At 45.3% G+C, this 27,906-nt stretch overlaps 1 protein-coding gene across 9 annotated transcripts; it reads left to right on the plus strand.

Moving 5' to 3' along the window:
• Positions 1 to 245: 245 nt before the first annotated feature.
• LOC121588501 (beta-TrCP) lies at positions 246 to 27,906 on the plus strand. Of its 9 annotated transcripts, XM_041906510.1 has the most exons (11): positions 246 to 510; positions 720 to 791; positions 3,338 to 3,724; positions 21,152 to 21,374; positions 24,797 to 24,983; positions 25,072 to 25,336; positions 25,425 to 25,616; positions 25,707 to 25,969; positions 26,076 to 26,265; positions 26,368 to 26,517; positions 26,603 to 27,906. In XM_041906510.1, exons 3-11 carry the CDS (start codon positions 3,671 to 3,673, stop codon positions 26,846 to 26,848), a joined length of 1,770 nt encoding a protein of 589 aa, XP_041762444.1. In that variant the 5' UTR covers positions 246 to 510; positions 720 to 791; positions 3,338 to 3,670; the 3' UTR covers positions 26,849 to 27,906. The 9 variants fall into 9 exon arrangements, with proteins under 9 accessions (XP_041762444.1, XP_041762442.1, XP_041762446.1 ...); XM_041906508.1 differs by lacking the exon at positions 720 to 791; XM_041906512.1 differs by lacking the exon at positions 720 to 791 and having other exon boundaries at positions 246 to 497.

Here is a 27,906-nt window from a genome sequence, read left to right on the forward strand (position 1 = left end):
TGGACATTTTCGAACATTCGAGCTCCTGTCGTCCGATACTCTTTTTTCCGTAGCAATTAACTTCCAAAACAGAAGAATGCTTCAAGTTGCATGAAATCAATTTCAATAAAATTTTTAATCATTTTTTCTCACACCTGCAATCCAAGGTGCAAGCGGTTTGTAAGTAATAATACCCGTACGACTGCTTTCACGGTTTGAGGCAACCCTTGATGCGCGGTTGACGTTGTCATCGAACGCGATTCGTGTTTCGAACAGTTGACAGCAGACTCGCTCTCGCTCAGTCCGTATCGATTCCTGCAATCGAGTCGTGTTGCGATACGTAGTCGCGTGCGGAGTTGATTTTAGTCGGTCGCTTTTCCTTTATTCCAACCGTTCGATCGTGAAAATCATCGCGAAAGGTGCCGTAACTTGTCGCAAAACCCCCGCGTCACAAGAAGTTGTACGCCCAAAATCGTGCAGATCACTGCCCCTGTTTGTGCCTGGGTTTGCGCGTGTGTGTATGTGTGTGTGGTAAGCAGAAGTAAACCGTGATGTGCTTCTGTGTGTGTGTATGTGTGTGCTATTTTTCTTCTAGCGCATACTGAAAAGAAAGGAAGCAGCTTCCTCTGATAGAAAGAAAGAGACACAACACTCGATGCCACACACACGCACACAGTGACAGCACACGCATCAAAAGTGTGTATACGAGTTCGGATCGCTCACATTCTCTTTCCGTGCAGGTGCATAGAGGTGGAGAGGTGGACTGCTCGCTGCTGAGTGTGTGTCGTGTTTCTCCCGTGCTGCCTTTGCTGGTAGGCTTTTGCTTGCGTCGCCAATCGTCGCGCAAAACTGAACGCTCAATTCCTCGTCAGCCCGTCGGACGCACTGAACGTGTGCTGCTGGTGCTGCGTGTCCGCTGCGCTACACGGAACAAAAACGCACCTCTACTTCGAGGTGGAGGAAGATCCTTTGCTGGGCATCGGTTCGTTCAATTAAGAAGGTGACATGTTCAGAAGCGCGATTTACGTATAGGCGCCGCCATTGTGCACTCCCATTAGCGTGCACACACACGCGCGCGCACTCTTTGTCCTTCCCCGCCGTTCCTGGCCCCACGTGTGCTGTTCGGTGCTCCGGTTACTGTTGGTGTGGTGTGATCTAGTGTGAATAGATTGGTGTGTGATGAAGATGATGATGATGGCGATTGTGGAGTGATGTGAAATCGTGCCTTTTTTATTGATTACACTCGCCGTGTGTGTGTGTGTGTGTGTGTGTGTACACGTTTATTCCTGTAAACTCGGATTCGCTCAGCTTCGATGGAAAAACGTGCTGCGGTGGTGATGCATTTCAGGGGTTTCTCGTGATGTAGCTAAGGGTAAGGGAAAACATGGTGCTAGGATGGGTGCCGCGTAGTGCAGTGTAAAGTGTAAGGAACCAATGCTCCAATAGAATGGACCACCCCTCCTGTGGCCCTGCCTGGTATCGATTTCCATTGACGTTAGGTCAGTACATTTGCGGTAGGGAGGATGAATATCGCTGCCATTTCGCTCTAATCGCCATGGCAAATCGCGAATTGAAAAAGCGAAAAGAAAAGCATACTCCTTTTGCTTCCAACTAGCCCCCCCCCCCCCTTTCGTGTGAACGTATGTCGGCCGTGTCGGGGCGGAAAAAACGGAAGAAAGAAAGAGGAAAACGGCAAACAAGCAGAGAACAGCAGGCGAGTTGAATTCCTTCTTCTTGGTTACCGAAAAGTAGCAAACCCGCGCGCGTACAACAGCAGTGTACAAGCCCCGTGTATCGTGGTGTGCGTGCGCACAAACGCTAGTGTGTGTGTGAACAGTACGTTAAGCGCACAGCTAACGGAATATAGGCGCGTTGTTATGTGAAAATAGTCAAGAGAGCGCGTGTATGCGAAAGCATCTTTTATGCTGCATCAAGGGTGATATTTCGATAGTGCCTACGACGAGCAAATAATACAATACGTGTGTGCTGTGTTGTGTCAGGAACAAAACAGACAAACAAACAAAAAACACTATGGTGCGTAGCAGGATGGGTTGTTTTCCTTTAATTACGCGACCGTCGTGTGCTCCGTTCCACACTAAATGTGTCGCTGACGCATCGCAGTCGTAAGAAGGGAATCCACAAAAACCAAAAGAAATGTTGCTTTTCTCTTACCTTCGTACGATTTCAGTGTGTTGTTGTTTTTCACCCCCCTTTTCGTGTTCTTTTGGAAGGAAAAGCTGTGCTGGGTGGAAATAACTGGATGGAAAAAATATTTTGGAAATGTTCTCGGGCTACTTGATGCTTGTGTATGTGTGTAGCCCAAGAAAGAGCAAACAACAGGAACGAGCGTAAAGCGAGAGAGAATGAGTGTGTGTGTGTTTGTGTGTGTATGCGGGAGCAAGAGTTAATTTTCATCTCGAAGCGGTGAGACGTGGCCGCACCAGACAGAGCATCATCGCCGAGCAGAACAGCAGCACACACACACGCTCACACGGCAGAGCGAGAGAGAACGAGGGAGCACAAGAAGTGTGAACGGTCGTCGTCGTTGTCGAGTTTCTTCTTCATTACATGCGCGTTTCGTTTTGTTTTGCTTTTGCAATACTTCGCAACGGCACCATTGGGGCCACCCTACTGCAGCTGCAGCAGCACCACTCGGTGCATAAATGCATCCTAATGGATTACGAATGCAATGACCTGGTGCTGCGAGCTGGTGGGGAATTCTGAAGGGGGGAGGGGCTGGCTTTTCAATTGCACTAAAGCGACACGAAAGGAAGGCGAAGAAAAATTGGTGTCTTTCTTGTGGTTGAAAGTCATTTTGTTTGACTAATGTTCAAAACAATTCTTTGATTTTGGGCCGGAAAATGTTTACATTTATGCTTTATTTTTCCCATCTCCATTCGTGTCCGTCTTAATAATCCGTCCCGTCGTACTTATGGTACAACCTTTTTTCGACGGCTCTTGATACCTCCCTACACAGTGTGTTCGTCTGTGTGTGTATGTATGAATGTGTGTGTAATTGTGTAACGGGCTAGATGAATCACGATCGACGATCGCAGAGGGGCATCGATGTGGCAGTGAAAAAGAAGCGAGCAGCTGCAATTATTGCTCCGAACATCAATTAATGTTGTTCCAAGCTTCTGCTGTGTGTGAGTGTGTGCTTGTGTTTGTGCTATCTGTATGTGTGTGTGTTGTTGCACTGTTACGGCGGAAGTGAAAAACACATCACACCCAAAGCTTTAACTTTTCTATCGATTCCTATTCCATCATCATCCACAAATCCGTTGCTATCTTTCTCTCTACCATTGGTACCGTGTGTAATACAATGATCTGATTATTTCAATATTGTGTGTATCGACAGCCCCGTTTTGCTGCCACAGTAAGCTTTAGCCCTGATATAGTGTGTGTGTGTGTGTGTGTGTGTGTGTGTACAAACATAGTGCAAATTTTTACAGTCCTTCACACGTGAAGTGACGACTGCCGCCTGTGTGTACTTGTGTTTGCAGCATACAGTGTTAGCTCGACGCAAAAGCCGACGATCTACATAGTAGTACCTCAGCCGGTTATCCGAATTGTTTTTGTGGGGCCAACCACCCCTCTTTGTGAGCAAGTGACCCCTGCTCGGCCAGTGAACTACCACAAACACAGCTCCAGTAGCGGAGCCGAAACGAACGCCGTAACCCTGGACACCGATATGATGAAAATGGATACGGACAAAATCATGGACGACGGGATCAGCAATTCACAGGTGAGTGTCAGTCAGCGTTGGTGTTACTGTGCATGATGATAGTGTGAGAGATAGCTTTTTATCAACAAGCAGAAATAAGCGGGGAAGTTGTCGATTGACGGCCTTCTATTATTTGTATTATCCACGTATAATGGTAGTAAATAAGTTCCGTGGTACCGTTTTGGTTTGGTATTTGGACGGGAATTGAACTACATAGGGCTCCTACAGGAACTGAAGCGTCTGCCATGGAACCATGTTGACGTCGCGCTGTAGTGCAGATTACAGAGGTACCAATTCAAACACTGAGCTCGAGCATGGGGAAGCAATGTTGATTTGCATGCAATGTATCCTACCGATCGCCTCAGCTCGCCATAAGTCATGTTAGTGATCTACAATTTAGATTCATGTGCTACGATCCAAAATTCGCAAAAATACATTACCCATTCACGACATCGAAATGAATTACTTTGGGCCAAGAGTTTTGTGCTCTCTTAAAGGTAACAAACACGACGGTTGCGACCTGTGTGTGTGTGCATCGAAAAGTAACAGCCGGTTGGAAAATGTGGCATTAAATTAGTTTCACTTTCACCTTTCCATCGATATATATACACGCACACACACACACACAGCAACACTTAAGGATAGATAGGAAAAGGATTGCAAATGGTGTGTGCAAACTGGGGAAGGGAGTAGAGGTGTCCGGAAAGGAAAATTACTGTTAGATGGTGGAACTCATTCCCCCAGCCACCCCGAAGTGTGGTGCAGCCAAGTGCAACGAACGCATCGCCCGCTGTCTTACGCCTTTCATTTTCAACCCGATACCACTTTCCATTCATTCGGTCGATAAATTTCCGTTTTCCGCAAACGGTTTTGTTGGGTTTTGTTGTCGTTGTTGTTGCTTCCTCTCACCCGCTTTTGACAGTAAAGTTTTCATTTCCCCTCTTCACCCCGCAGCGCACTGGACTTACCCCCGCCCTCGGCATGTGAATTAGTTGTGTGCGTTTGTTTCCTCGATCTGTTACGATGATTAAATTTTTACTTTAATACGTAACGACATACACTTAACGGTTGCTAATGAGCGCGTGCACACACACACACACGCACACATCGTTGCAATTAATGCATTTTTCACGCACTGACCGGCCTGGAATGGAACTTTCTCGCCGTGAGTGAGCGGATGAGCTTGACTTGGCTTGGCAGTTGCTCACCGCAGCTGCTGCTGCTCACCTTCAACCTGCCGCCGCCCTGGCTGTGCGAGGTTCATAAAAGAGAAAGTTCTTCATTTGCATCCGTGCAAAGGGGCGTGAGTCCGCGCCTTTTTTTTTTGGGTACCACCGAGGCGAGGTGTGCTTTTGTAAGCTGACGGCGAAGAAGGAAACAATAAACTCCAACTGGGGCTGATGAATGAGGCCAGTGGTGGTCCTCCGTTGTTGGTTTGGTACGGTTTTTGGTGCAACCGTTCTGATGCGGAGGTACCACCCCAAATAGCTTGATGTTAATTCTGTTGCCCTTAATGCGGAGATTACGGCTCGTGTACTAAAGGTACACAACCAACCTGGCTGGCGGTTGCTACAATAGATGTACATAAATTAAACAATGAGTTTGCCGGTTCTGCCTTTTTTGCGCTCTACTCGAGTTTTATATCGATTTCGAAGGCTTACGAAGACGCCCTCAATGTCCATTGATCGAAATTCATAACACCGACTTGGCAATGATGATAATAAAAAAGCAGCTTTCAGCCTTACTATTAAGAAGGAGCCAAGGACTGATTCGTAATATTAGCTTACCCCTGTGAAGAATATTGAGACATTTTTCACGTAATTTAGGAACTTTGAGCCATGTATCTATTTACGAAAGAGATATTAGATAAATTTACGATAAGAGATTTCTGCAGCATAAAAGAGTGTTCTGATGGCTGATGACGTTTCAAGTTTTTTTCTAGATCTAGTCTTATGATCGTCCCATCTGGACAAAACGTGACGCTTTGTGTGAGATAGGGGACGACTAGGAGCATTATCCAAAATCAACTAACAGACAAGCCTAATATATCGTTGCTTAATTCTTCACACTGGTCCTGTCCTGTTCTTCGTTGATCAAAAAGTATGGCCCGTAGTCCGGAGGGTCTTAACTTAGTCTGGAGGCCGGGGCTCTCGACACCTGTGAGCTTTTCAGCGTGTATCCTTCTCGATGGCTCCGTCTTGATGTGAGGATCACCCGGCGGCCTGACGAATTGTCTTGGGTAGAAGACCCAGTGAATACTACTGAAACTTACCTTCCTTCGTCGACGAAATGGTCTGAGTTTCAGACCTAAAGACAAGGACTTTAAACTTTTAGATTTGTCCTCTCGCTCTCCATCCAGTCGTTCATTTCAGCTCCAAAATCCTCAATGTTTGTTGTACATTCGACACAGTAATTCGATTGCAATCTAAACAGGCAATACAATTACTCGTTGGCCGTGGTGCCGCCGTGGGTCTCACGTGGGTCGTCTGCGTCAATGCTTCATCGATCATGTTCACCTACAGTAGCGTGCCGGGGTACTTACAGTGGCCGGAAATGGGTTACTACACACCAAAACAAAAAAAGGGGCAGAAGGGAGGAAGTTAGCAAAAGGTGGCCGGCTACAAGGTAAACACGCTTTTGCATGACCCGAACGTTGAAGCCCGTGAATGTCTTGCGACAGTGCTGCCTTTTTCTCTCTCTCTCTCTCTCTCTCTCTCTCTCTCTCTCTCTCTCTCTCTCTCCCTCTCTTTCACTCATTATCTATCTCACACACACACATTGACTGTTTGATACAATGCAAGATTCGATCTGTGCGCGATCGCGTGTGCAAGCGGAAGTGACCTCGCAGAAAGGGAACCCCGATTATGCACATAAGAGAATGAGTGCGTGTGCGTGAAAAAAAGGTAAACGGTGGAATCGAATGGCGCGCACCTTTTAGTCACCATCTCTCTATATATGCATATGGTGGTGGCTGGCTGGCTGGCTGGCTGGCTGGCTGGCTGGCTGCATTCTGTTTCAGATTTTGTTGCGTGATACTAGTGTCGGAAATGTTGTTGGTAGGTAGGAATCGTGTGTCGTTGCAGTAAGCCTCGCCAAAAGTTGAACGAACGTTATTGACCTTTTTTCCCCCTTCACACACTACTTTTGTACGGAGTGTTGCAGGGTGTGTGCACTGTGTCGGGGACTTATTTTTGTTACAAACAGACGAAGGCGCTCGTTATTTAAAAATCAAACCAAAATCAGAGCCAAGTCAGACAAAACAGCGGTAGCCAGTCAACGGCGAAACAGGGAATGGTGGGTAAACATCCCGACGATAATGATTAAGGATAGCAAAGAGCAAACAACACAACAATGGGGGGAAAATGGAGATGTGTCTTGTTGGAGCAAAACCAAATGGCCAATAATGAAGCTGTATTGTGGTGGTGCTCCCTTTGCCCCCCTCCGATCGTGTTTGTGGGCGAAAAGAGCATAAAAATGATGTGCATAATGGAGCGCGATTGAGATGCAATTGCTTGCAACCATCACCATCACTACCATTACCAATTGCAATTGCAAGTTGGGATAGGTCGGAAGCAGCATCATTTGTTCGTGTGCGCCTTTCCACTTCGGTGAGCCGCGTGCGTTCGTCTTCGTGTTGTCGTTTGCCGAACGGAGGCTGGTTGTATGTGTGTGCGTGAAGCAATTTTGATGTTATTATAAAATAAAACTTTTTGGCATATTTCAGTAAAAGTTGTATCAACAGTTATCGTAAGATGCCAGAAATTGTAAAATAATTTTTATCTTAATTATATTGTTAATTTTTTTTTTGTTTATGGGGATAGTGGAGTCAATCTGATAGCCTCACGGCTGAGCGTCTCGTGTTATGCACCTTTGAGCAAGAAACGCCCATTACTCACATACACTAAACTTCGATTTGCTTAATTGCATCAGCTTCATCATCGCTGGCACAATACAATAATACATCCAAATCAATTCCATCGATTCCTCCCTCCCTGCAAATATACCTTTCCTATCTTATCGCCTATCAGCTTGATGTCTAGTAGCGTGAGTCATGAACAAATGAATTGTGTGCATGTTGGGTGGCACACGAACGTGATAGGCGCATATTTGGTACGTAAATGTTTAACTTATGATGTGTAGGTGCATTAAACTAAGAGCGCTCAAAGGAGGGCAGAGCTGCTGCAGTTAGTTTTCAGTATGATACTGACACCTCTCTTCGAGGCTCTTCTCCTCCTCTCCATCCCCCTCGTTACTGCCATCATCACACACCGCCGGTTTGTAATTAGACACCACCAATCCGCGCATGTTGCAACTGCGAGAGTGGCCAATCTGTCGTTGAGACGATAGGGGCGGGGGATGGGAGCCCAGATGAGTGGAGGTGAGTAAACTGCGAACATTATTGGCGACGACGGACGGCCCACTGACCTCGTGGTCGTGGTCCAAAAATAAATCAATTTCTGTACTGGCGAGCAGCGACTATATAGTTCTCAACTGCCTCTTTACGTCGGCATCGGTCATCGCAGAAAATGGAAGCCGCAGATTGACAAAAAAAAAAATAAATAAAAAGCTGATGATCAATGTTTGCGACACGTCACGCGTAGGGTGTCCAGCGTGTAGCTTTTAGTTTGCGTTTGATTTGTTGTTTGAGTTTATGATGCACACCACACCGCAAAAGGGGGTTGGTGTGGTGATCGCGTGTGATAAACCGACTGACCGACCAATGAAAGCTTCGCTTGTTGTGTGTATGTGTGCGTGTGTCTTTAGATAGCACCATTAGATAAGAAAAATGGTTCGATCTGAGTGGGAGATCAACACAATGTAGTTGTTGGCGGCTTAGAATAATACGATTGTCTACACTGATACTACTCTTATCTTGTGATGCGAATGTTAGTATAATTTTAGTGCACTTCTTTATGACAACAGATCCTGTTTTCAAAGGAATCTCAAACATAGTGGAATACTGTGTTCTATTTTGAAGAATGTACTGTTTTGTTTTGCAAGAAATATCATAGGAATCTATTATTTAGAAAGCTTGCCCTTAATTAAGTCTTCAAAGCGCCTATAGCTACTTCTTTTGACCTTTCTTATGTGCCCAATTAGCGTAAATCATTTGCAATAATAGTGGTGCAAGGAATTAGAATTAATCATTTTGCCTTTCGCCGCCTTTGCTCAAGATAAGAAACGACCTGCCACCTTCTGGTGTCTTATTTCTTTTCTTGTCTCTTCTTACACAAGTTAATGTGTGGTTCCATTGATGTATTCTGTTTGCTACCTTTTATTAATTACATTGTACCCTCTAGACCAACTAGACAGACCCCCAGACCGTTATTAGTTGCTGCCTTATCACAGTGTTAGGACTAGTGTCGGGTCAATCTCATTCAGCTTCATGAATCGGTTTGAATCTTTGAAATGATTCATCGAATCTGAATTTTGATTGCAATGATTCATGAATACCAAGATACCTCTAAAGGGATTCATGAATCTGAAGCGATCAATACATCTCCAAAGATTCACAGAACTTGAGCTTCTAGTTACAGTAGGTGGCCGCTAATTGGATGTGTTTTACTGGAGTTTTTTTTAACTGAAAGTTCGCTAACTGGAGGGATTTTTCGTTAAAAACACATAAATGTCAAATCATGAAACAGTCTTACGAAGGGAAATTCATAGCAAATGTGCAATTTTCGCATAAAATTAAACTCTCAGTTAGCGATCACCTACTGTAGTTTGTTAAACGTATATTGGTACTTTGATTTCCTTTACAGTTGATTTTCCAAATTTTACAAGATGCAGCAGCACGTATGCTTTACAGGTTATTTTGGGGCTTCACTTGCTTGCTGTATTCTGATACACTGTAGTAGCACTTTCTATTGATAGAAGAAAGAGTTTTGCGTTAACTTAATTATCATATCTTAATCTATTTTTTTAAACCTATTTTACCATAAACCTAATTTCGTACTGAGGTGAGCATTTCATTATTCTTCTTCTTGGCGTAACATAATGCGTGGTCATGCCAGCCTATACAGACATTCGAGACTTCTTGACAAGTACCACGCAGCTGGATAGTTTGTTTTGCTACTGGGAGACAATCCATGTGAGGCTTGAACACAGGCCCTCGTTGGGTAGGATCGCGCAAATTCAATATTTTGTAAATCATACTCTCTAATCATATCATATCTCTAAAGATTCATGAATCTTTGGAGAAGTATGCATTTTATTGGATTTTTTGAATCTTACAGGTTTACGATACTGTAAAGAATAATTTACCTTTCGAGATTCATGAATCTTTGAAGATTTATTTATATTTTAAAATTCCATGAATCCTTCGAGATTCATGAATCTTTGAAGGGTCGATTCGAGATTCGTATCACTCATCACTGAAGATGCATATGAATGAATCTTAACGAAAGATTCCTGAAACCCAACACTGGGGCCCTTTCCGTTTGAAGTTCGTAGGCTGAAATTTCAGCCTGTCAGCTGTTTGCATTGTATAGCAGTTTTCAAGCAGCTATCTAAGTGAGTATAATATACAGGTAGGCTTATCCCAAGGTGTACGAATTTAGAAGGCTGATTTTTATCGCTTCTGCTTCTGAATGAAGATTTTAAGAGTGTTTTGTGTAATCGTCAAGCCTCGAGAAAGCTTGTTTGAGCAAAAGCTTTCACCCGTCCTGTCAAAAAGTGATATTCAAATTTGGTTTTAAAAATGCTATGAGACCACCTGGACTACATACACTTTGATTCCAGATTCCACCACCTGTTCTCTTTAATGCACCTTGGGATAAATGTAAACAATACCGTGTTTTCGAGCAGGTACTCGAATCTAATTCTAGCTTTGTGGTTAGAATAATCTAAACTGAAAATTGCAGGCTAGTTTTTTGTGTGGTTTTGTATGGAGTTTTTACATGATTTCAGCCTCCAACTGTCAAACTCCATACAAAAAACTAACTAGAATCGTGAAGGCGATAGCGTAGATCTTAATAAGAACTTGAAAGAATTTACAGATTATTTTATTTAGCACCTTTTGGCCAGCATAAATAGAAACAGAATAGGAATAAGAAATTAGTAACAAGAATTAAGAAATAAGAAATTTTATGTACAGTTATGTAGGCTCGTTGTTGCCAGATGACTAATTAATTAAATAAATACGAAATTGTGCTACGCGTGCCCGGTGGGGAAAGACTTCGCGCGTCAAAACCACGAAGCCGCACCGCTAGAAGCTGCTAACATTACAGGGCACACAATTATGTGCTCTGTCACCTTCTTCAAGGAAGCTTTTTTCAACCAGTACAACCGTACAGTGTAACAACCGGGTTGTGGCAGGTCGTTGTTGTGGTTGTTGCAGTACGGAGGAAGGAAACCTTCGGCCTGGGGACGATGTACGTTGTCACCTGCACATCTAGTACAAATACAAAGCTGCTGCTGCTGCTGCTAGCCTTGCTTGCATTGGAAGCCGTGCGCGCGTACGTTTCCCGATGTTTGTTTGATGCTCTCTGGCCCCATTTTCCCCTGGTGTAGTTGGAGCCCCATTGGCGCGGGGCAAGCGCACGACCTGAATCTGTGTATCGAGGTCATTGGAGATGAGAAGGTGGATGGCCAACGTGCGCTATACAAGTATGTGGTATCGCGCTTTTGGGAGACCAGGAGAGTGTGGGGTATCTGTGAACGATGTCTGTATGTGTGTGCTCGACGTCACTCCAGCAACCTGTTCTCTCGTGTGCAGGGAAGTTACCACCGGAAGGTGACTGTAGTACTACTCCCACGGTGTAGCTTCTGGTGGTATCGTCGTAGAGGGGAGAGCAAGTCAGCCTGGCGTGTACCTTTTTCCAGAACAGTAGTTAAATTCATCGATAAACCGCACATTGGCAGAGCACCGGAACAAAGGGCAGAGGTATGGTGGATGGGGTGAGGGGGTCCCATTCGCGTGATTTATGGCTTCGGTGGGAAATCAACAGCCAAGATATCGATGTGCGCGTGGTCTTCCAACATGGACGACAACCGACAACCGACACCCGTTACAGCTAATTGTTTATTATAGGCAATGCTTTGGGTCGTGTTTGGTTAAGGGAAACATTTGTCTTCATTTAGTAGGTTCGCGGGGAAGAATGTGTGTGTGTGTGTACAGGAATCCAGGAAGGAAAAATATTCTTCGAAAGATTTTCTTGCTTATGGTGATAATTTATTCAGTTGGTTTAATTTCAATAGAAAAAGGTGACTCATGGCACCTCTCACTGTGTGGGGTGGTTTTTACGCGTCCCCGAGCGGTTTGTTGAATCACATTGCAATTTGCTAATATGCATGCTGATCGAAAGAGTTGACACTTCGAGTTCGACTCGTTTGTAATAATGAAGAACAAAAACAGTTGCAGTTCGCATTATATTTTGTTTCTGTACTTTGAGTGTAACAAAAAATATGTAAAATTCACCTATTTTTTAAAAGCAATATTTCAGTAAAAACCATTCGATTCGTTTTCAGAACCGTTTGAACCTGCTGCAATTGGATATAAATTTCCTTTTTATTTCCATCCGATTAACACATGATCTCTTGTGCCTTAACCTTATTTACCAGCGAGACTGATCATTCCACGGCATGGAAACATGGTTCGGGTTGTGGGTTGGATCCAATTTTTACGCTTTATTTTTCGATAAAAAAGCTAGCCAAAGCACAACACAATCCATCCAGACCCTCACTACCCCCTCCCATATCATTCCCTCTGCACGTGCATTACTTGCCGCTGTGAAAAATCCATTCCGAGCGATGGTTGCGCGTGCGGTGGAAAATGAAAATTCAGGTCACGCAACTCGCGCCTCGCAGCACTGCCGAAGCGCAGCCCCCAGTCCCCACAGCCGTCCGTTGCACTCGTGATGCGTGGAGCGGCGGCTTCTCCCACTGACTACTTTGATACATTTGACATAATGTTTGTGGTTTGTCTGTGTATCATCTTGCACGTGGAGTAGAAAAGTGGCACACGGGTTGCCCCATCACCTACCCGGCTGTGCTGCCACATCATCTATTGCCCTACGTGAGATTGGATTAAAAATTCAAAGCCTTTTCTGTGTCCCTTTTCTTCCGGGCTTGGCTTCGGCGGCGACTGTGGCCACTGTTGCCAGTGCCCTACAAACAACCGGCAAACACTAACAAACTGCGCCCCGTCCGAGAAAGTTACAGCCGAAATGACCATTTCCAAGATGAAAGTGGAGGGGGAGGGGGCGTTTTCGGCTGTCTGCCACAAGGTCGACTGTCGAAAGGAAAACTTTTTTCACATCGAAGGTGTGGTGTGTGGTTGTGTGGTGGTATACATGTGGTTTAAATCAGTCGGAGAAAAAGAAAAGGAAACGAACAGTAGTACGGGAACCGAAAAGGAAAGTTTCTCGAACCGCTTTACAAAGTGAAATAATTGCATATTTATGAGAATATTCACGTAAAAATGATAGAAAGTGATCATTTTGTTTACATGGTACCATGTAAGGCATTTTCTTAAGAGAAAGAAAAGCAGGAAAAAACCCAAATAATAAACCTTCATTTTATGCTGTTAAATATATCCCAAACCGCTCTAAACAAAGCTTCTCCGGCAAGAAGATATGTGCTGCAGGTTCGGCAGGATGTTCCCTCCACACTCCTCCATTTCAATCTAGACAGGGTCGGTGTCATCTCTCTCTCCCTCTCTCTACGGACCCTGTTTCGTGCCCGATCTTCTCCTTTTTCTATGAGAATACCGGAAAAAGGTATCACAATAATCGGACGATTAAAGAAACCTGCCCTAGGAGAGGGAACCAGTTTTCCCTTGAACGACCATCCCGGCCCGGCTCCGTATCTACTGCTGCGCGCGTAAACGATCCCACAGTCTAAAGCCTTCCTGCGCTCTGCAACCTCGATCACACACGGCAACAGCGCACCACGACGGGGTTAAAGACTGGTGTGTGCGCGTTCGCAGTAAGTTTGATGCGTGCTGCAAAGGAGTCTCCTAGCGAAAGAAGCGAACCCTTTTATTATTAGCGCAGATATGAGCAACGGGGCTGAAACACGGGGACCTCTAAAACTAGTTAGCTTCTCTAGCTGGGTTGGTTGTCTGTCGCCCCCGTAGAGAGAGAGGAAAAAGAGAGGGAAAGAGATTGTGTGTATGTAGTGTGGGCATGAAACAAACCGGAATAAACGGATGTTATAAAGCGGGGTGCGGTTTGCCGGGGTCGTCATTCGATATCATCATCCCCTCATATGCCCGTTTTTTTTCTCTAGGTGATCTTGTGCTCACGAGATCCGCCTAAAGAAGGAACGTACTCACTGCAAGATTGTATGCATATTGCTTTATGAGTTTGAATGATTTTCACTTAAAGTCAACAAAACTTTTATTACCTGTGAACTTTTCATGGGTTGGGGAACTTCCTGTGAAACCTATTCCACATACATGACCGCGTCTGATGAGTCACCGTCTTTCGAAACCTCATTTGCTACTGTAATCTTACAGTCTTTTTACTCTCTCAAATAATGGACTCAGTGTGTGGTGGGTGTACAGGAAAACAAGCCACTTCGCCTTGTTCGTAGGTGCCCTTAAAAAGATGCACACGAAGTACCTGTAGCAACAACCGTCATCGATTGCAAAAACCACCCCGCCGTCTCCATGTAGTGAACAAGAATCGCGTTCGTCTCGGTTAAACATGTTACCACCGATTGCAGTATGCCATGTCATGGCTTTTAGTGCAGCCAGCGTTTGTGTACCTTCTGATGAGACTAACGGATGGCGCCAAAGACGACGACGACTACGACGACCTATTGGAGAAAGAGGTGTGTCGCGCCAGGCTACTTCGTTAATAGCATTCACCGCACCGAAGATGATGATGGATGTAATGCGGTGAAGCAACTATGAAGACAGACTGTGGCGCACTATTCTCTTGATTTTTATTGATTTGGTTAAAGGTGTAGAATTGTTTAGCATCTTGTTGTGGCTAGAACAAAAGTTGTGTTAGTGTGTGTATCAGCATCAACTCAGCAAGATTTGCGCTTCCAAGCTGAAAGTATTATGATTATGAATTCATAGTAAAACACATTTAAGTTTAGTATAGGGTTCTATGTATGGGGTTTAGTATTGGGGTACAATGGGTGTCAATTACAATCACATTTTCGAGCGTGTTTGTTTTATCAAATATCGATTATACCAAATTAGAGTCGTCTGAGAGCCTTTGAGGGAAGTTATCGGTGGTGTATCATTGCCAATGCATATGACTTATTCGTACATAGGAGATATTTATAGAACACATTGCAAGTAATCCGCATCATTAGGGTATCTCGAATTCAACTAGTGCTGTTACTTGGGTAGATCGCACCATCGTTTAGAATTTGTATGAAACTCTCCGTCCTTCGAATGTTCTTTTACTCCATTGCTCTTGTTATTGATCTAGTAAAAAATATCTAAAAGCATATATTAACAACATTTCACTCTCTTTACGCTTGTGCGCTTATGGTCGTGTAACTGCAGCAACTGTTACTCCACAATGCTTTCATAACCCACTTGTTCCATAAACCCAAACGCAGGGGGGAGGCCTGGTGGTGTGGTTGAGCATGATGATGAACCCTCCCGCGCTTTGAGTGTCACATATTTGCATTCATTAAAAGGCGAAACACCCGTGTGTTGTGTATGCGGGTTTTCCCTTTTCAGCCGTCATAAAGGTAAAGGTATGGGAATCATCTGTGACTGTGCCTTGCCTGCCTGCCTGCCAGCCTGTGTTTACAACCATTTGTTTCAGAAAAATGATTTACGCGTCGTGTGCTTCTGCTTTCTGTGCAGTGCCGCCGCGTGTTGTGGCTCCTCCTCCTCCCCTGGTGTATGATGTGACTCCGAAATGCGGGGAAACCGTTGCATCACACGGATGGATTTTGTTAAATTTTGCGCTACCTGCCACTACCGCGCCACCAGCAGCTTATCATCACGCGTACCAGCTGACGCAAGAGGTGGTTGATTCAGCGTGCTGTTGTTGCTACCATGTGGTTCGACGGCGTGTGTGTGTGTGTAATAAGCCGTGCTATAAAACTATTACCACTTTTGCAGAGTGCTCACTATTGTGGTGCGAGGTGGTGCGGGGGTTGTCTAACGTGGTTGGAGCCTCCAGCGCATGTTGGAAATGAAATCGTTTTCTCGTAACTGGGCCAAACTCTGCTGGTGCTGCTGTGCAGTTCGTGCTTGATAAGTTTTCGCTTCCCGCCCACAACAGAGCATGCCATGCCTGCCAAAATCATCCGACAATTGGCTAATAGATTGGTACAAGATTTTCTACACACCACCACACGCGATTGGTGGTGAATCTTAGTTCACTTTGGAGTTTTTCAAACGAACTCCACCAATAGTTCACTGTGTGTGTGTTTGGACGGGTGCTGTTGGTATTGCTTTTGCGCCACATTCAATTTTGGGGCGCTTTTTACGAGCGTTTTGTGGTAGCAAATGTAAAAGCATTCAATCAAACCTTCGCTTTCAGCTTTTCGGGGGCTATCGTCTCTTTCATTCTTTCGATTTCGAGTGTCAAATGTGCCGATGAGTGCACCTTCACGACCTGCAAACCTTTATGCACCACCTTCACGACGTGTGTTGCTGCCGGCCTCCTTCAACTCAACGCCGCCATATGGGACGTGATTTTATTTCACCGATGACAAAATGACACTTTCGCGGCAACACCACCACCATCACCTGTCCGATTTCTTTGTACATCCATTTCCGTTCGTTCCGGGACACTCGTGGGGGGGGGGACTATTTGCTTTGCCAGACATCAACCCATACGCACACGCTCACTTTCCTTCCCTTCGGTTGACCGTGGTTTACTTTACCGCTGACATTGGCCTTGTGCGTGTTTTTATCGACGAGTCTCGTTCTTTTTTGTCCCTCCATGTTGATTACCAGATGTTGCAAAAAAAAGGGTTCCCTTAAAACTTAACACAGCCTGATAAAAAAAAGGTGAGGAAAGAGAAATAAATCTGCAAAACCAAAATATTGCTCTCACCTCCCCTTCCCCCGACCCAACCATTGCTGTCGGGCGGACGTCCATGGAATAAAGAATAACAACAACACAAAAACTGTCCCATCCATTTGGCGGCACCTCCATCGGCATGTGGCCGCCACCGTTGGCTCGCCCCAGGGTGCTTTGTGCAGAAGTTGCAGTTTTGGTGCGTTGCGTTGTGTTGTGCTCTGGCACAAAGAGACACATTTTTCGCATTATCACAAGCGGCGGCGGGCGGCCAATGTGAGTCAAGGCGAGAGATATTCTCGCTTTTCGTTTCGCTGGATCGATTTTTTGTTGCCCTAAAGGATTGTGGATTGACGGGCTGCTACACACACTCGTACATTGCAGTGTACACACCTACCTTGCCCGAAATTTGGGTCAAAGAATGCTTGTCTCGTCGGTCCAGTCATTTGTTTTTGTCATACACTGGCGTAATAAAGTATTCTCACGCTCTGTGGTGGAACTTGGTACGATTGTGTTATTCAAATGCAGAACAACATGTATTTTATACCTGTCTGCACGAGTCGAAGTTATTGTTTTTGATGTGAATTTGAGAAGGAAAAAAAGTAGGTTAAAATGAATAGGAATATGTCCAAACATTGTTGCAACTTGTGCTGCTCTTCTTCATTCTCCATTTATTCAACGACACGTTTCGACACGCGTACATTACATCGGATGCGCACGTACCTTCCGAGGAAAGCATTTCTCTGCGGATGTTCAAAATGATACATTAAGAGGAAAATGCATTACACTTTTTCTACACCGGCATATGGAGCAAACTTTCGACCGGAATTGCAATTACAGTAGGTGACCGCTAACTGGATGCTTTTTAACTGGAGTGCTTTTTAACTGGAGGTTCGCTAACTGGATTACTCTCAGTTAAAGAACACTCAAACGTCAAAACATAAAACATCCGGAATCTCACGCAGTGCACATTAACGTAGGTTTATAAAACATATGATGGATTTACAACTTCTATTGATACAAAAAAGTTGTAGTTTTTGTTTTCTTTTAAATTCGTTATTTATTATGCATTATTTACATCCAGATTGCTTTTGTTCATATATTATTAAATTAATATCACATCCAGTTGTGAATCACAGTGTAATTAATCACCGATAGAGCTGACCAGACTTATCTAATATTAATTCATTGAATATCACTTAAATATTTACATTGAAATTTACTATACATTTACACTACAAAATTCGCTTTTTAAATTCCTGTTCGATAAGCTTTGTTTTTAAAGCCTTAAGGCGACCTATTTCTATGGCATCATTATGGAGAAAGTTTTGTAAATATTCTATACATTTTAGTGATTTCGAAAATTGCAGATCGGGTGAAAGATTTTCTTTATCACTTGTTGATAAGTCCAACGAAGTATCGTTGGAACCTTCATCTGAAACAACATCAGAAACAGCAGATGATATATTGACACCCAGCACCGAGTCGATAATTTCATCATCGCTGTATACCATGCTTGTATGCCAGTCGGGATTATTGTTATCGTCGTATACATGTTCTTCTATCCATGATGATATTTCCTTATTTGATGTCGTGGTGCCTATCTCATTGTCCATAGCCTTTACAAGAGCTATTAGATCAGCTCGTTGATCGTCCAACTCTTCATCGGGAGTCTTTTCGTTGCCAGGGAAATCGCCAATCAATTTCATCCACGAATTTTCAATCGTTGAAGTTTTAACATCCTCCCATGCTGCTGCCAACCACTCGATGCTTTGATTTAAGGATATTTTTTTAGTCGGTCTTCGAACTTGATGTCATTATCTTCTAGGATGAGTTTTAGCATGAGTTTTCTTTTATAGCCCATTTTAATGCAGTTTATGACGGATTGGTCCATTGGTTGACACAAAGATGTCACGTTTGGTGGTAAAAAAATGACCTGGTTGAAAAAAAGTATTAATTTAGTAATGGAATGTGCTAAATTATGTGTATATCTCTCCTCAGTTGGCAGGGAAGTCTATAAGGTAGAATAGTCGCTCATTATACCATATGATTTTAGGGAAATTAAAAAGAGAAAATTTTTATTACCTTTATACAGCCGTCATCTGATGTCAGCTCTTGGTTCGCTTCGTGATGAGCAGTGCAGTTATCAAGAACCAGCAACGCCTTAGGTTCGAGATTATTCTCGTTAGAAAATTGTCTTACAGCCGGGATAAAATTGTTGTGGAACCAGGCTCGAAAGATAGTTTGCGTCATCCACGCATTTTTTGAACTGTAGTAATTAACCGGTAGATACTCTTTGGCTGGAAGCGAGCGTGGCTTTGCAGCAGTGCCAATAAATACCAGATTTAGTTTATTTGAGCCATCGGCGTTGCTACACGGCATAAATGTGTATCGCATTTTGTTCACTTTACGTCCAGCAGGGTTTGTCTCACTGGAAAGCAATACACTTCGGGATGCTAGCATCTTTACGAACAGGGCAGACTCATCGGCATTGTAAATTTGTGATTTTTTCAAACCCATTTCATTTATTCGTTCCAGTAAAACCTCTTTGAATTTTATGTAAGCATCGTAGTCTGCTGATGCTTTTTCTCCAGCTACACGTTTCACATGCAATCCAAAACGGCTTTTAAATCGACGAAACCATCCAGTAGAAAAATGTGCTGTCCTGGATTGCTGTCCGATGTAATGCCCGCGATCTTGAAGGTGCTTAAGCAAGCATTCTGCCTTGATTCGCAACGCATACGGTGGAAGTATAAAGGCCGGGCTACATTGATCGTACTCTCTGGTGTAATTTTGATTTTTACTAGCGCATCTGGCGGTGGCTGGTGGAAGCTTTTTTTGGTCGTCGGGGGAATGGTCGTGTTGAATCTTAAAATTAATTAGTTTTTACACCGTTTTTTTATTCGAAAACTGCTGAAATACTTGCACGACATATTTATCTATCAATTACAAAGCTTTTCCAATCCAGTTAAAGTAAAAAACATGGAAAAATAACGTATTTTCTGAAGCGGCTCCAAATTGTTTGGCAAAATGCTTCGGTCAGCCGCCGCCAGATGCGCTAGTGAAAATCAAAATTACACTACGGAGTACGATCAATGTAGCCCGGCCTTTACAGTTGCAATCAATATAAATGAAAAATAGTGTGCTATTCGCTTTCAACAACCGACGCCAATGAACACAAGCCTGAGTATCCTTCAATGTTTATTTTGATATTTCATGCGTTTGACAGTTGAAATGACACTCCAGTTATCGAACACTGTTCGCTAACTGGATCATGTTTACATCTCAGTTAGCGGTCACCTACTGTACCACCAACGCACACACACACACACGCGCTCTGTGCATAAGGACGGGAGGCCAGTACGTGCGGAAACACTTTCACTGGAAAATATAATTTTTGCACTAATCGCTTTGCAACAATCATTAACGTGTGTGTGTCTGCCTGCACACCCTTTTGGAGTGCAGTAACGCCATGTGCACTCTGGTTGATGGTGTGCTGCTGCTGCTGCTGGTTGCGAATTTTCGTACCATTCCCATTTCTGGGTCATGTGGTCGTCGTCGGTCGTCGTCGCTGTGCCATTTTTCTTTCAATGGCCTTCCTGGGAACATCAAACATTTGTTTGAACAATTGCACCCCCCCCCCCCCCCCCTCTGCCTTCATTGTTTGGCTGGCAGTGGGCATAGATGGATGGCCTTTCACGACGGTGGTGGCCTTAATATAGTGGGACCACCACTGCTGGTGGCGTTTTGGCTGCACAAGCTCTCCGTGTGCTGTTCAGGCCATGCACGATTCCTCGCTGTGCGGAGAGTGGACGAAGTGGAAGCCTAAAAGAAAGAGGAAGAAACACGAATTATTAGCATTAAATTATCCGGATCTTATATGCGGAAGAGCGAAGAGTTTTCCGGCTAATTTGCGAACATTTGGTAATCGATCGGTCACGGTAGAATGGGGTGAATGAGAGAGGGGTGTGCCTCAAGCGAGACTGGCTGGCTTCTTGGCCCTTTGTCGGTGATGGTATTTGCGTTGACTGTGGGTGATGATCGATGAGAGAGAGAGAGCCTAGTGGTGATGATTATCTTGCTGTAATAAAACCCACCTTTCCTGTTTGCTATTAGAGGTGTGAGCGATTGTGTTAGGCATTAGGGGTTGTTGCAGTAATCGTGACTTTTTAGTATGAATTGAAGTGTTGTGGCCTTAAGCTCGGGAGGAGTGCGCTTGAAACCATTGAACAGATACTTCTCAGTTCCAAGCGATTACTTTTAATCCCCACAGGAGCGCTCACTTAACCACTTGCTGCCTTGACAAACATCATATGAGCAACACACAGTTCCAAATAGTGTTAGCTTTCGTAGACCTAAGACCACCTTGCAAGCCTTGTCGAACAGCCCAAATGTGCGTGTCTTTGCGTGTAATTTTTCAGGAAATAACGTCATTCGCCAACACAACACAGCATTTCCGGTTGCTAATAATCTTCTGTTTTCTCTCTCTATCTCCTTTTTGCAGTACACCACCCAGATACTGTACGATCCGGCGAGGAAGAAAGAACCGTCGCCGACGTTTCAAACCGAGCGCGATACCTGTCTGTCGTACTTCTCCAAATGGAACGAGGCCAACCAGGTGGACTTTGTCGAGCAGCTTCTCTCCCGCATGTGCCATTACCAGCACGGACACATCAACGCCTACCTGAAACCGATGCTCCAGCGCGACTTCATCACACTGCTGCCCAGTAAGTAGTAGGCAATGCCAAGGTGGGGAGAGAGAGAGAGAGCGAGAGCGAGATACAGAGCCCTTTGCCTAACGTCGCTCTAATCGAACAAATCGATCGCAACGACATCCAAGCAACCAACCCCGCCGGCCAAGATGGAAAGGAGGAGAAAAGCGCTTGCACACCTTGCCAGTAAAAGTGGGTCAAAGTGAGACTGTTCCCGAGATAGTGAGAAGAAGAAGAAGAAAAAACGATGGTTTGTGATGTGATGTTGTTGTCCCCCGTAGGTCAGGTTGTGCGGCACTGTTGCGATATCCAAGCCCAAGCCGAGATTGTTGGGACTTGAATTCTCGGGTTGAGAATGCCTGGCGGAGATAGCACACATCACCATCTCATCATCCATCTTGCCCCGCGGCAGCGGCATGTGCATGGTGTGGGCTTTGGAAGCAGGAAACAAAATGGAGAGAATGAAAAGAGATCTCCTTGTACGGCCGCGTGCGTACCCGTTAATTTCTACGAACGCCGCAAGAAAGGTGCCAATAATGTGGCCGCATATTCCGGGAAGCACATTCTCTTTCACGCTGGTCCGGCTCCGATGCTGGTTTTGGTGTGTTTGTTGCCTTGCTGCAGGTGGTCCCTTCGCCTAAGCAATATTAGAACAAACTTGCTTGCTTGTGAAGACATGGATCGGGTGGTGCTGTGTGTCTTGACCTTAATGTGTAGCAGAGCCTAGACCAATTGTAGTACATGTTTGTACCTTTTGAATGCTTTTTCTTAAAGGTTTTGTAATTATTTTCGCAGCCTATTGAGGGGAGAAAATCATAAAAAAGAGTGGTGGAAGCATTTCGAAAAATTGTCTTCACCACCTGGCCGTTCTGCGCATGAAGTCCTTCCCTACTAGCAAACGGGTACACCCTTCACACGTTGTGTGGGAATAGATTGAATTGATTTTCCTTTTCGCTCGAAAATCCCTTCAGCTCTCCGAATTGGCTTATTTACCGAGACTTTCCCATGTGAGGCGAAGGGAAAGAAAACAGCTGGATAACAGAACAGTGGTTAGTGGGAAATTAGCCACACTTCCGCAAATGATGGCCTTCTCAACAGTTGGATGCCTTGTGGAGAGGTTGGGTGTGCAATTCCTCTTTTCCTTCCACCCAAAAGATTCGTTATAATTCGTTCCCACACCTTGTGTAAACTTCACTGGTCCGCATTGGTTTCGCTTGTCTCGTACCAAAAAAACGCTTAATACTCAATTAACCTACTTTGATATCGGCGGAGGCTTCTCGCCCTACGGCGGCGATGTTCTACGGAGAAACACACACACACAGCAGGGCCAAATGACCTAACGTGGTAAACGGACGTACGAACGTGTTCGAGAGAGGGATATCGTTTTGGTGACCTATTTCAACCTAAAGACACGAGCCTCCTAACCCAACCCGGCCGCTGCTTGATGACCCCCCGTACTGTAACACGAATGGTGGACGACCCGTGTTGTTGAGACCATTGGAAGGAAGATGACCGGAACTGATCGAAAGTGATTGAGCAACAACAACAGCAACACAAAAACTACCAACACATGTTCCGTGTCGGAGGGAACGGATTGTTTTTTAGCAAAACGACCGCTCAGAATGTCATTAGCCGCCATGCTAGCTAGGCACGGGGTTAAGTGGAAACCCACCGACGGTAATCACCCGTTTGTGGATAACCGCATCGGATTATGGATAATTGTCCGAGTTTGAGTCCAAAGAGCCAAAGAGCCGGCGTGGTCCCACCCCACCGTCTGTCATAAATATTATGAATAGAGGGAAATACTGCTGTACACAGTAGTGGTGGGAGCTCGGATTCGGACCTACCCAATGCCGATTCCGGAGCCGATTCCAGAGCCGATTCTGGAGCCGATTCCGGAGTTTGGATCCGAAATCGATACAGGAATCGGAATCGGCTCCGGGATCAGAATCAGGTCTGGAATCGGAATTGACCTGAGAATCGCAATTTGCTCCGGTAGCGGAATCAGAATTGACTCCAGAGTTGGAATTAGCTGCCGAATGAGCATCAGTTTTTGAATTGAAATAAGAAGTTTCAGAAGGGAAATCATTCCGGTAATCTCCTTATGAATAGATCGTTTACAAGTAATTTTTGATGTGGCTATCATCAATATGTTGCATCATTGGATCAAAACTTCTATTCTTATGCAGATGCCGAAACCGACTTCGATTTCGAAGCCGATTTTGATTTCGGAACCAATTCCGATTCCAGAGCCAATTACGATTTCGGCACCATTTCCGGAGCCGATTCCGATTCCAGAACCGATTTCGGAGCTGATTTCGGAATCGATTCCGACGAAAACTTCAGTTTTCCCATCACTAGTACACAGGTGTAGGCGAGACACGACCTAGATGTACACAGCACACAGCTCACGGTCAACTGACCTCAAATCGGGTTAGAGTCTTAGATTAAAGTGAGCTGTTAACGGTACAGACAGCATTTGTGGAATGGGTTCCACAAGCGTGTAATTATAGTACATTTTGTTGACCCTCTCAGTACTAAAACTTCCACGTTGTACGCGTATATTCATGTGACTAGTACTTTGCATTGATGTGGTTTGGTTGAAAATAACAGAAGAACTTGCTCTAAACCTTATCCAAAAATTACGATTAGCTGATTCTGTCTGCAACCCGTGACGTACGAATGTACATTCATAGTAACCATTGCTATGAAGTTTCCTGTTAATCACCTTAACACACACAGCGGTTCTCAACAAAAAAACTAAACAAAAAAAAAACGCCCGCACTCCTTCGTAGCGTGTGACATTTGACACGGTTTCACATACCTTCTGGTGGTCGCTATTCTGCTACCCTTCATAAATGGCTCGTTAACAACACCCGTCGCGCTACATAATCGTTCGTTCGGTTCTTTGTTGACCGAGTCTCCCCTTTGTTGGCCGAGACTACCCTTTAGTGGAGAAGGTATTTGGCGTGCGAAAAGTGTTTAATTAACTGCTATGAAGGAAATACATTGGTTACAACAACAGCACAAATGGGTAAAAACACGAAACTGAAAGAAAGGTAATGGTTTTAGTTCGCTCCCCTTCTCCCGGGGATTCAAAGTTTGTTGAACCTTTTCTTCTTTTGCTCGGGTGCTCCTTATATTGCACGTTGGATTCGAATCTTATTTGGAATCTGGCGTCCCTTTCGACTATTACTTACCCGCTATTGTCTGCCGTTGTAATTATCCTTGCAAATGAGCTGATTGAGGAGTTTTTAGGTGGTTTGGTACACATTTTCCTTGATGATGTGCAGCTTTTATTATAACATTGGATTAGTAGCACCTCACGAGGTGCGATGCTGGTTCAATGTTCCTTTGACTTTGATGACGTTGTATGCAAAAAGAAGAGAAAACACATACTTACGTCTTGTTTTTTCTCTTTCTATCACTCTCTCTAGCAAAAGGATTGGATCACGTGGCAGAAAACATTCTCTCCTATCTAGACGCCAAGTCGCTGTGCCGGGCGGAGCGCGTTTGCAAAGAATGGTCCCGCGTCATCTCCGAAGGCATGCTGTGGAAGAAGCTGATCGAACGAAACGTCCGCACCGATTCCCTCTGGCGGGGGTTAGCAGAACGCAAAGGATGGTAAGCTTGTGAAGGCGTGTGTGGAATCTGTTATGGACGCAACTGCAACACATTAACAACAACACGCTTCTCTTCCTTCCCAAACCAGGATCAAATATCTGTTCATACCGCGGCCGGGCGTCACACTGCGGCAACACAAGTTCTACCGCGAGCTGTTCCCCAAGATCATGAAGGACATCGAGGCGATCGAGAACAACTGGCGCACGGGCAATCACAACCTTCAGCGAATAAACTGCCGGTCAGAGAATTCGAAGGGCGTCTACTGTTTGCAGTACGATGACGACAAGATTGTGTCCGGGCTGCGCGACAACACGATCAAGATCTGGAGCCGCTCGACGCTGCAGTGCTGCATGGTAAGCAGCGGCCGCTGGGTGGGGAGGGGGAAGGCGCTTGTATCCAAATGGACGACGCGATCTCTAATCCAATGTCTTGTGCCAACAGATTCTTACAGGACACACTGGCTCGGTGTTATGCCTACAGTACGACGATAAGGTCATCATTAGCGGGTCGAGCGATTCGACGGTGCGCGTGTGGGACGTGAACACGGGCGAAATGGTCAACACGCTGATACATCACTGTGAGGCGGTACTGCATCTGCGCTTCAACAACGGCATGATGGTAACCTGTTCCAAGGTGTGTATTTAGCGGGAGCAGGGGTTTGCTTGGGAGTGTGAGATCGTTTGGGGGAGGTTTGAAACTCATCTTCTATCTCCACTCTGCCAGGATCGTTCCATAGCCGTGTGGGATATGGTGTCGCCGACGGAGATTGGACTGCGGCGCGTCCTGGTTGGACACCGGGCGGCCGTCAATGTGGTCGACTTCGACGAGAAGTACATCGTGTCGGCGTCCGGCGACCGCACGATCAAGGTGTGGAACTCGACCAACTGCGAGTTTTTGCGCACGCTGAACGGTCACAAGCGGGGCATCGCCTGCTTACAGTATCGCGACCGGTTAGTGGTCAGCGGTAGCTCGGATAATTCGATAAGGTACGGCAATAATCTGGCGGGCGGCACTATCGTCTGCAAACAACACACCCACACACACACACACACACACATCTAATCACAACATTGTTGTGAAAACTCTTTGCAGACTATGGGACATCGAGTGTGGTACCTGTTTGCGAATTCTCGAGGGCCACGAGGAGCTCGTTCGCTGCATTCGGTTCGATTCGAAGCGCATCGTTAGCGGGGCGTACGATGGCAAAATCAAAGTATGGGATCTCCAAGCTGCCTTAGACATTCGAGCACAAACCAATACGCTGTGCTTGAAAACGTTGGTGGTAAGTGTTAGTTTAGGTGGCGTTAGGTGGTAGTTGTTCCGATCAGTCCATCTGCTAACCGTCTGTTCTGTTTCGCACGACAACACACACTCACACACACAGGAACACACCGGTCGCGTATTCCGGTTGCAATTCGACGAATTCCAGATCGTGAGCAGTTCACACGACGACACGATTCTGATCTGGGACTTCCTTAACTGTTCGCCGCAGGAGGAAACGACCGCACCGTCCTCCGGTGGCAGCATCGTCCCGGTAAGCGCGGATCACCACCCCACCTCACTTCCTTCCGGCGGCAGAGTTTGATTTCCATTTGACTTTTTTGTTTATGGTTTTGCAGAGCAACCATCACAACAACAGTGGCAGCAGTAGCGGCAGCGGCTCTATCGGTGGCGTACCAGCGATCGGTGGCGTGGTCGGTGTTGGCATGGGCGGTGGCGGGGGAGACGGTGGTGGCAGCAGCAGCAGTGGTGGAGGCGGTGGCAACCTAAACGGCAGCCTAGCGCTGCAAAACAGGACAAACAACAATGGTGCCGGCAACAACAACAACAACAACAACCTGCAGAACGATGATCTGAGCGACTAAAACTGATGAAATCTTACATCTTCTTGTTTGGAGTTGAGCGGAGGAGTGTGTGACGACGACGATGATGATCGATCATCGTGAATCTGTGGTGTGAAGAAGAAACCGTAATCATCTCTATGCATACCCCCCTTTCCATCAGCCCAAACCGAACTTTTTTTCTCAAATGAGCTTGCGTGATCTTATTGTAGAGGAAGAGGAGGAGGAGGAGCAGGAGGAAGCGGTTTGCCATTTCTGTTTGCTACAAACCACAACAACAACAACAGCAACATTCATACACACCGGACATACATACGTACTCACATGTTCACACCCAATATTATAACGCGCGCAGTGATACTCTGGATCCCCCTTTTTTTCTTTACCTTGGAATTCGCGTTTGCGTGTAGCCCTTTACACCTTCAACTCAATCCCCCCCCCCCACCCCCCCTTCCACCTTTTCGGAATTTCATCCTGGCGCTTGCCCGTTCCATTTTATTTATTAAAATAATACATAGTATATGAAGTAAACAATGCAACAGCAATCGTGGCTTTTACAGCAGCCGGGCCGTCTCGTCGGCCTTCTGTACAGTTTAATTGGTGAAAAGAAAGATTGGCGTACCTTGCAGTTGAAATCGGTTAACGATCGATGGGAGAGGCACAGGATGCGCGAAACACAAGACACGGAAAGGCCAGCACCCATTGCGTGTATGTGTTTGGACGTCTATCTTGGTTCTTCCCTAACATCTCTCTCTCTCTCTCTTTCTCGCTTGCTCTTTTTCTCTTTGTCTTGCTTTCTCTCTTGCTTATCCTAGTAGCCAACTGCAATTGTGTCTGCCTCAAAGAAATTGCTTCAAGAAGTGTGGCGAAGAAAATTCGTCATATTCTCCGGTTTTTTTTTGCACGGCGATCGCATTAGCCTGCGTTAAACTCGTTTCTGACCTTATGTGACTCAGTATTGCTAAGTCCAGCCGAGGATGGAATCGACGCTTGTCCTAGCCTTGATGTAGAGGAAACAGGAAAAGATAGAGAGCGAGAGAGTGAGAAAGAACATGAATTGAGAACAAGAGAGAGAGGGAAAA

This window comes from Anopheles merus, chromosome 2R, assembly GCF_017562075.2.
Source record: "Anopheles merus strain MAF chromosome 2R, AmerM5.1, whole genome shotgun sequence".
Lineage (NCBI taxonomy): Eukaryota > Metazoa > Arthropoda > Insecta > Diptera > Culicidae > Anopheles > Anopheles merus.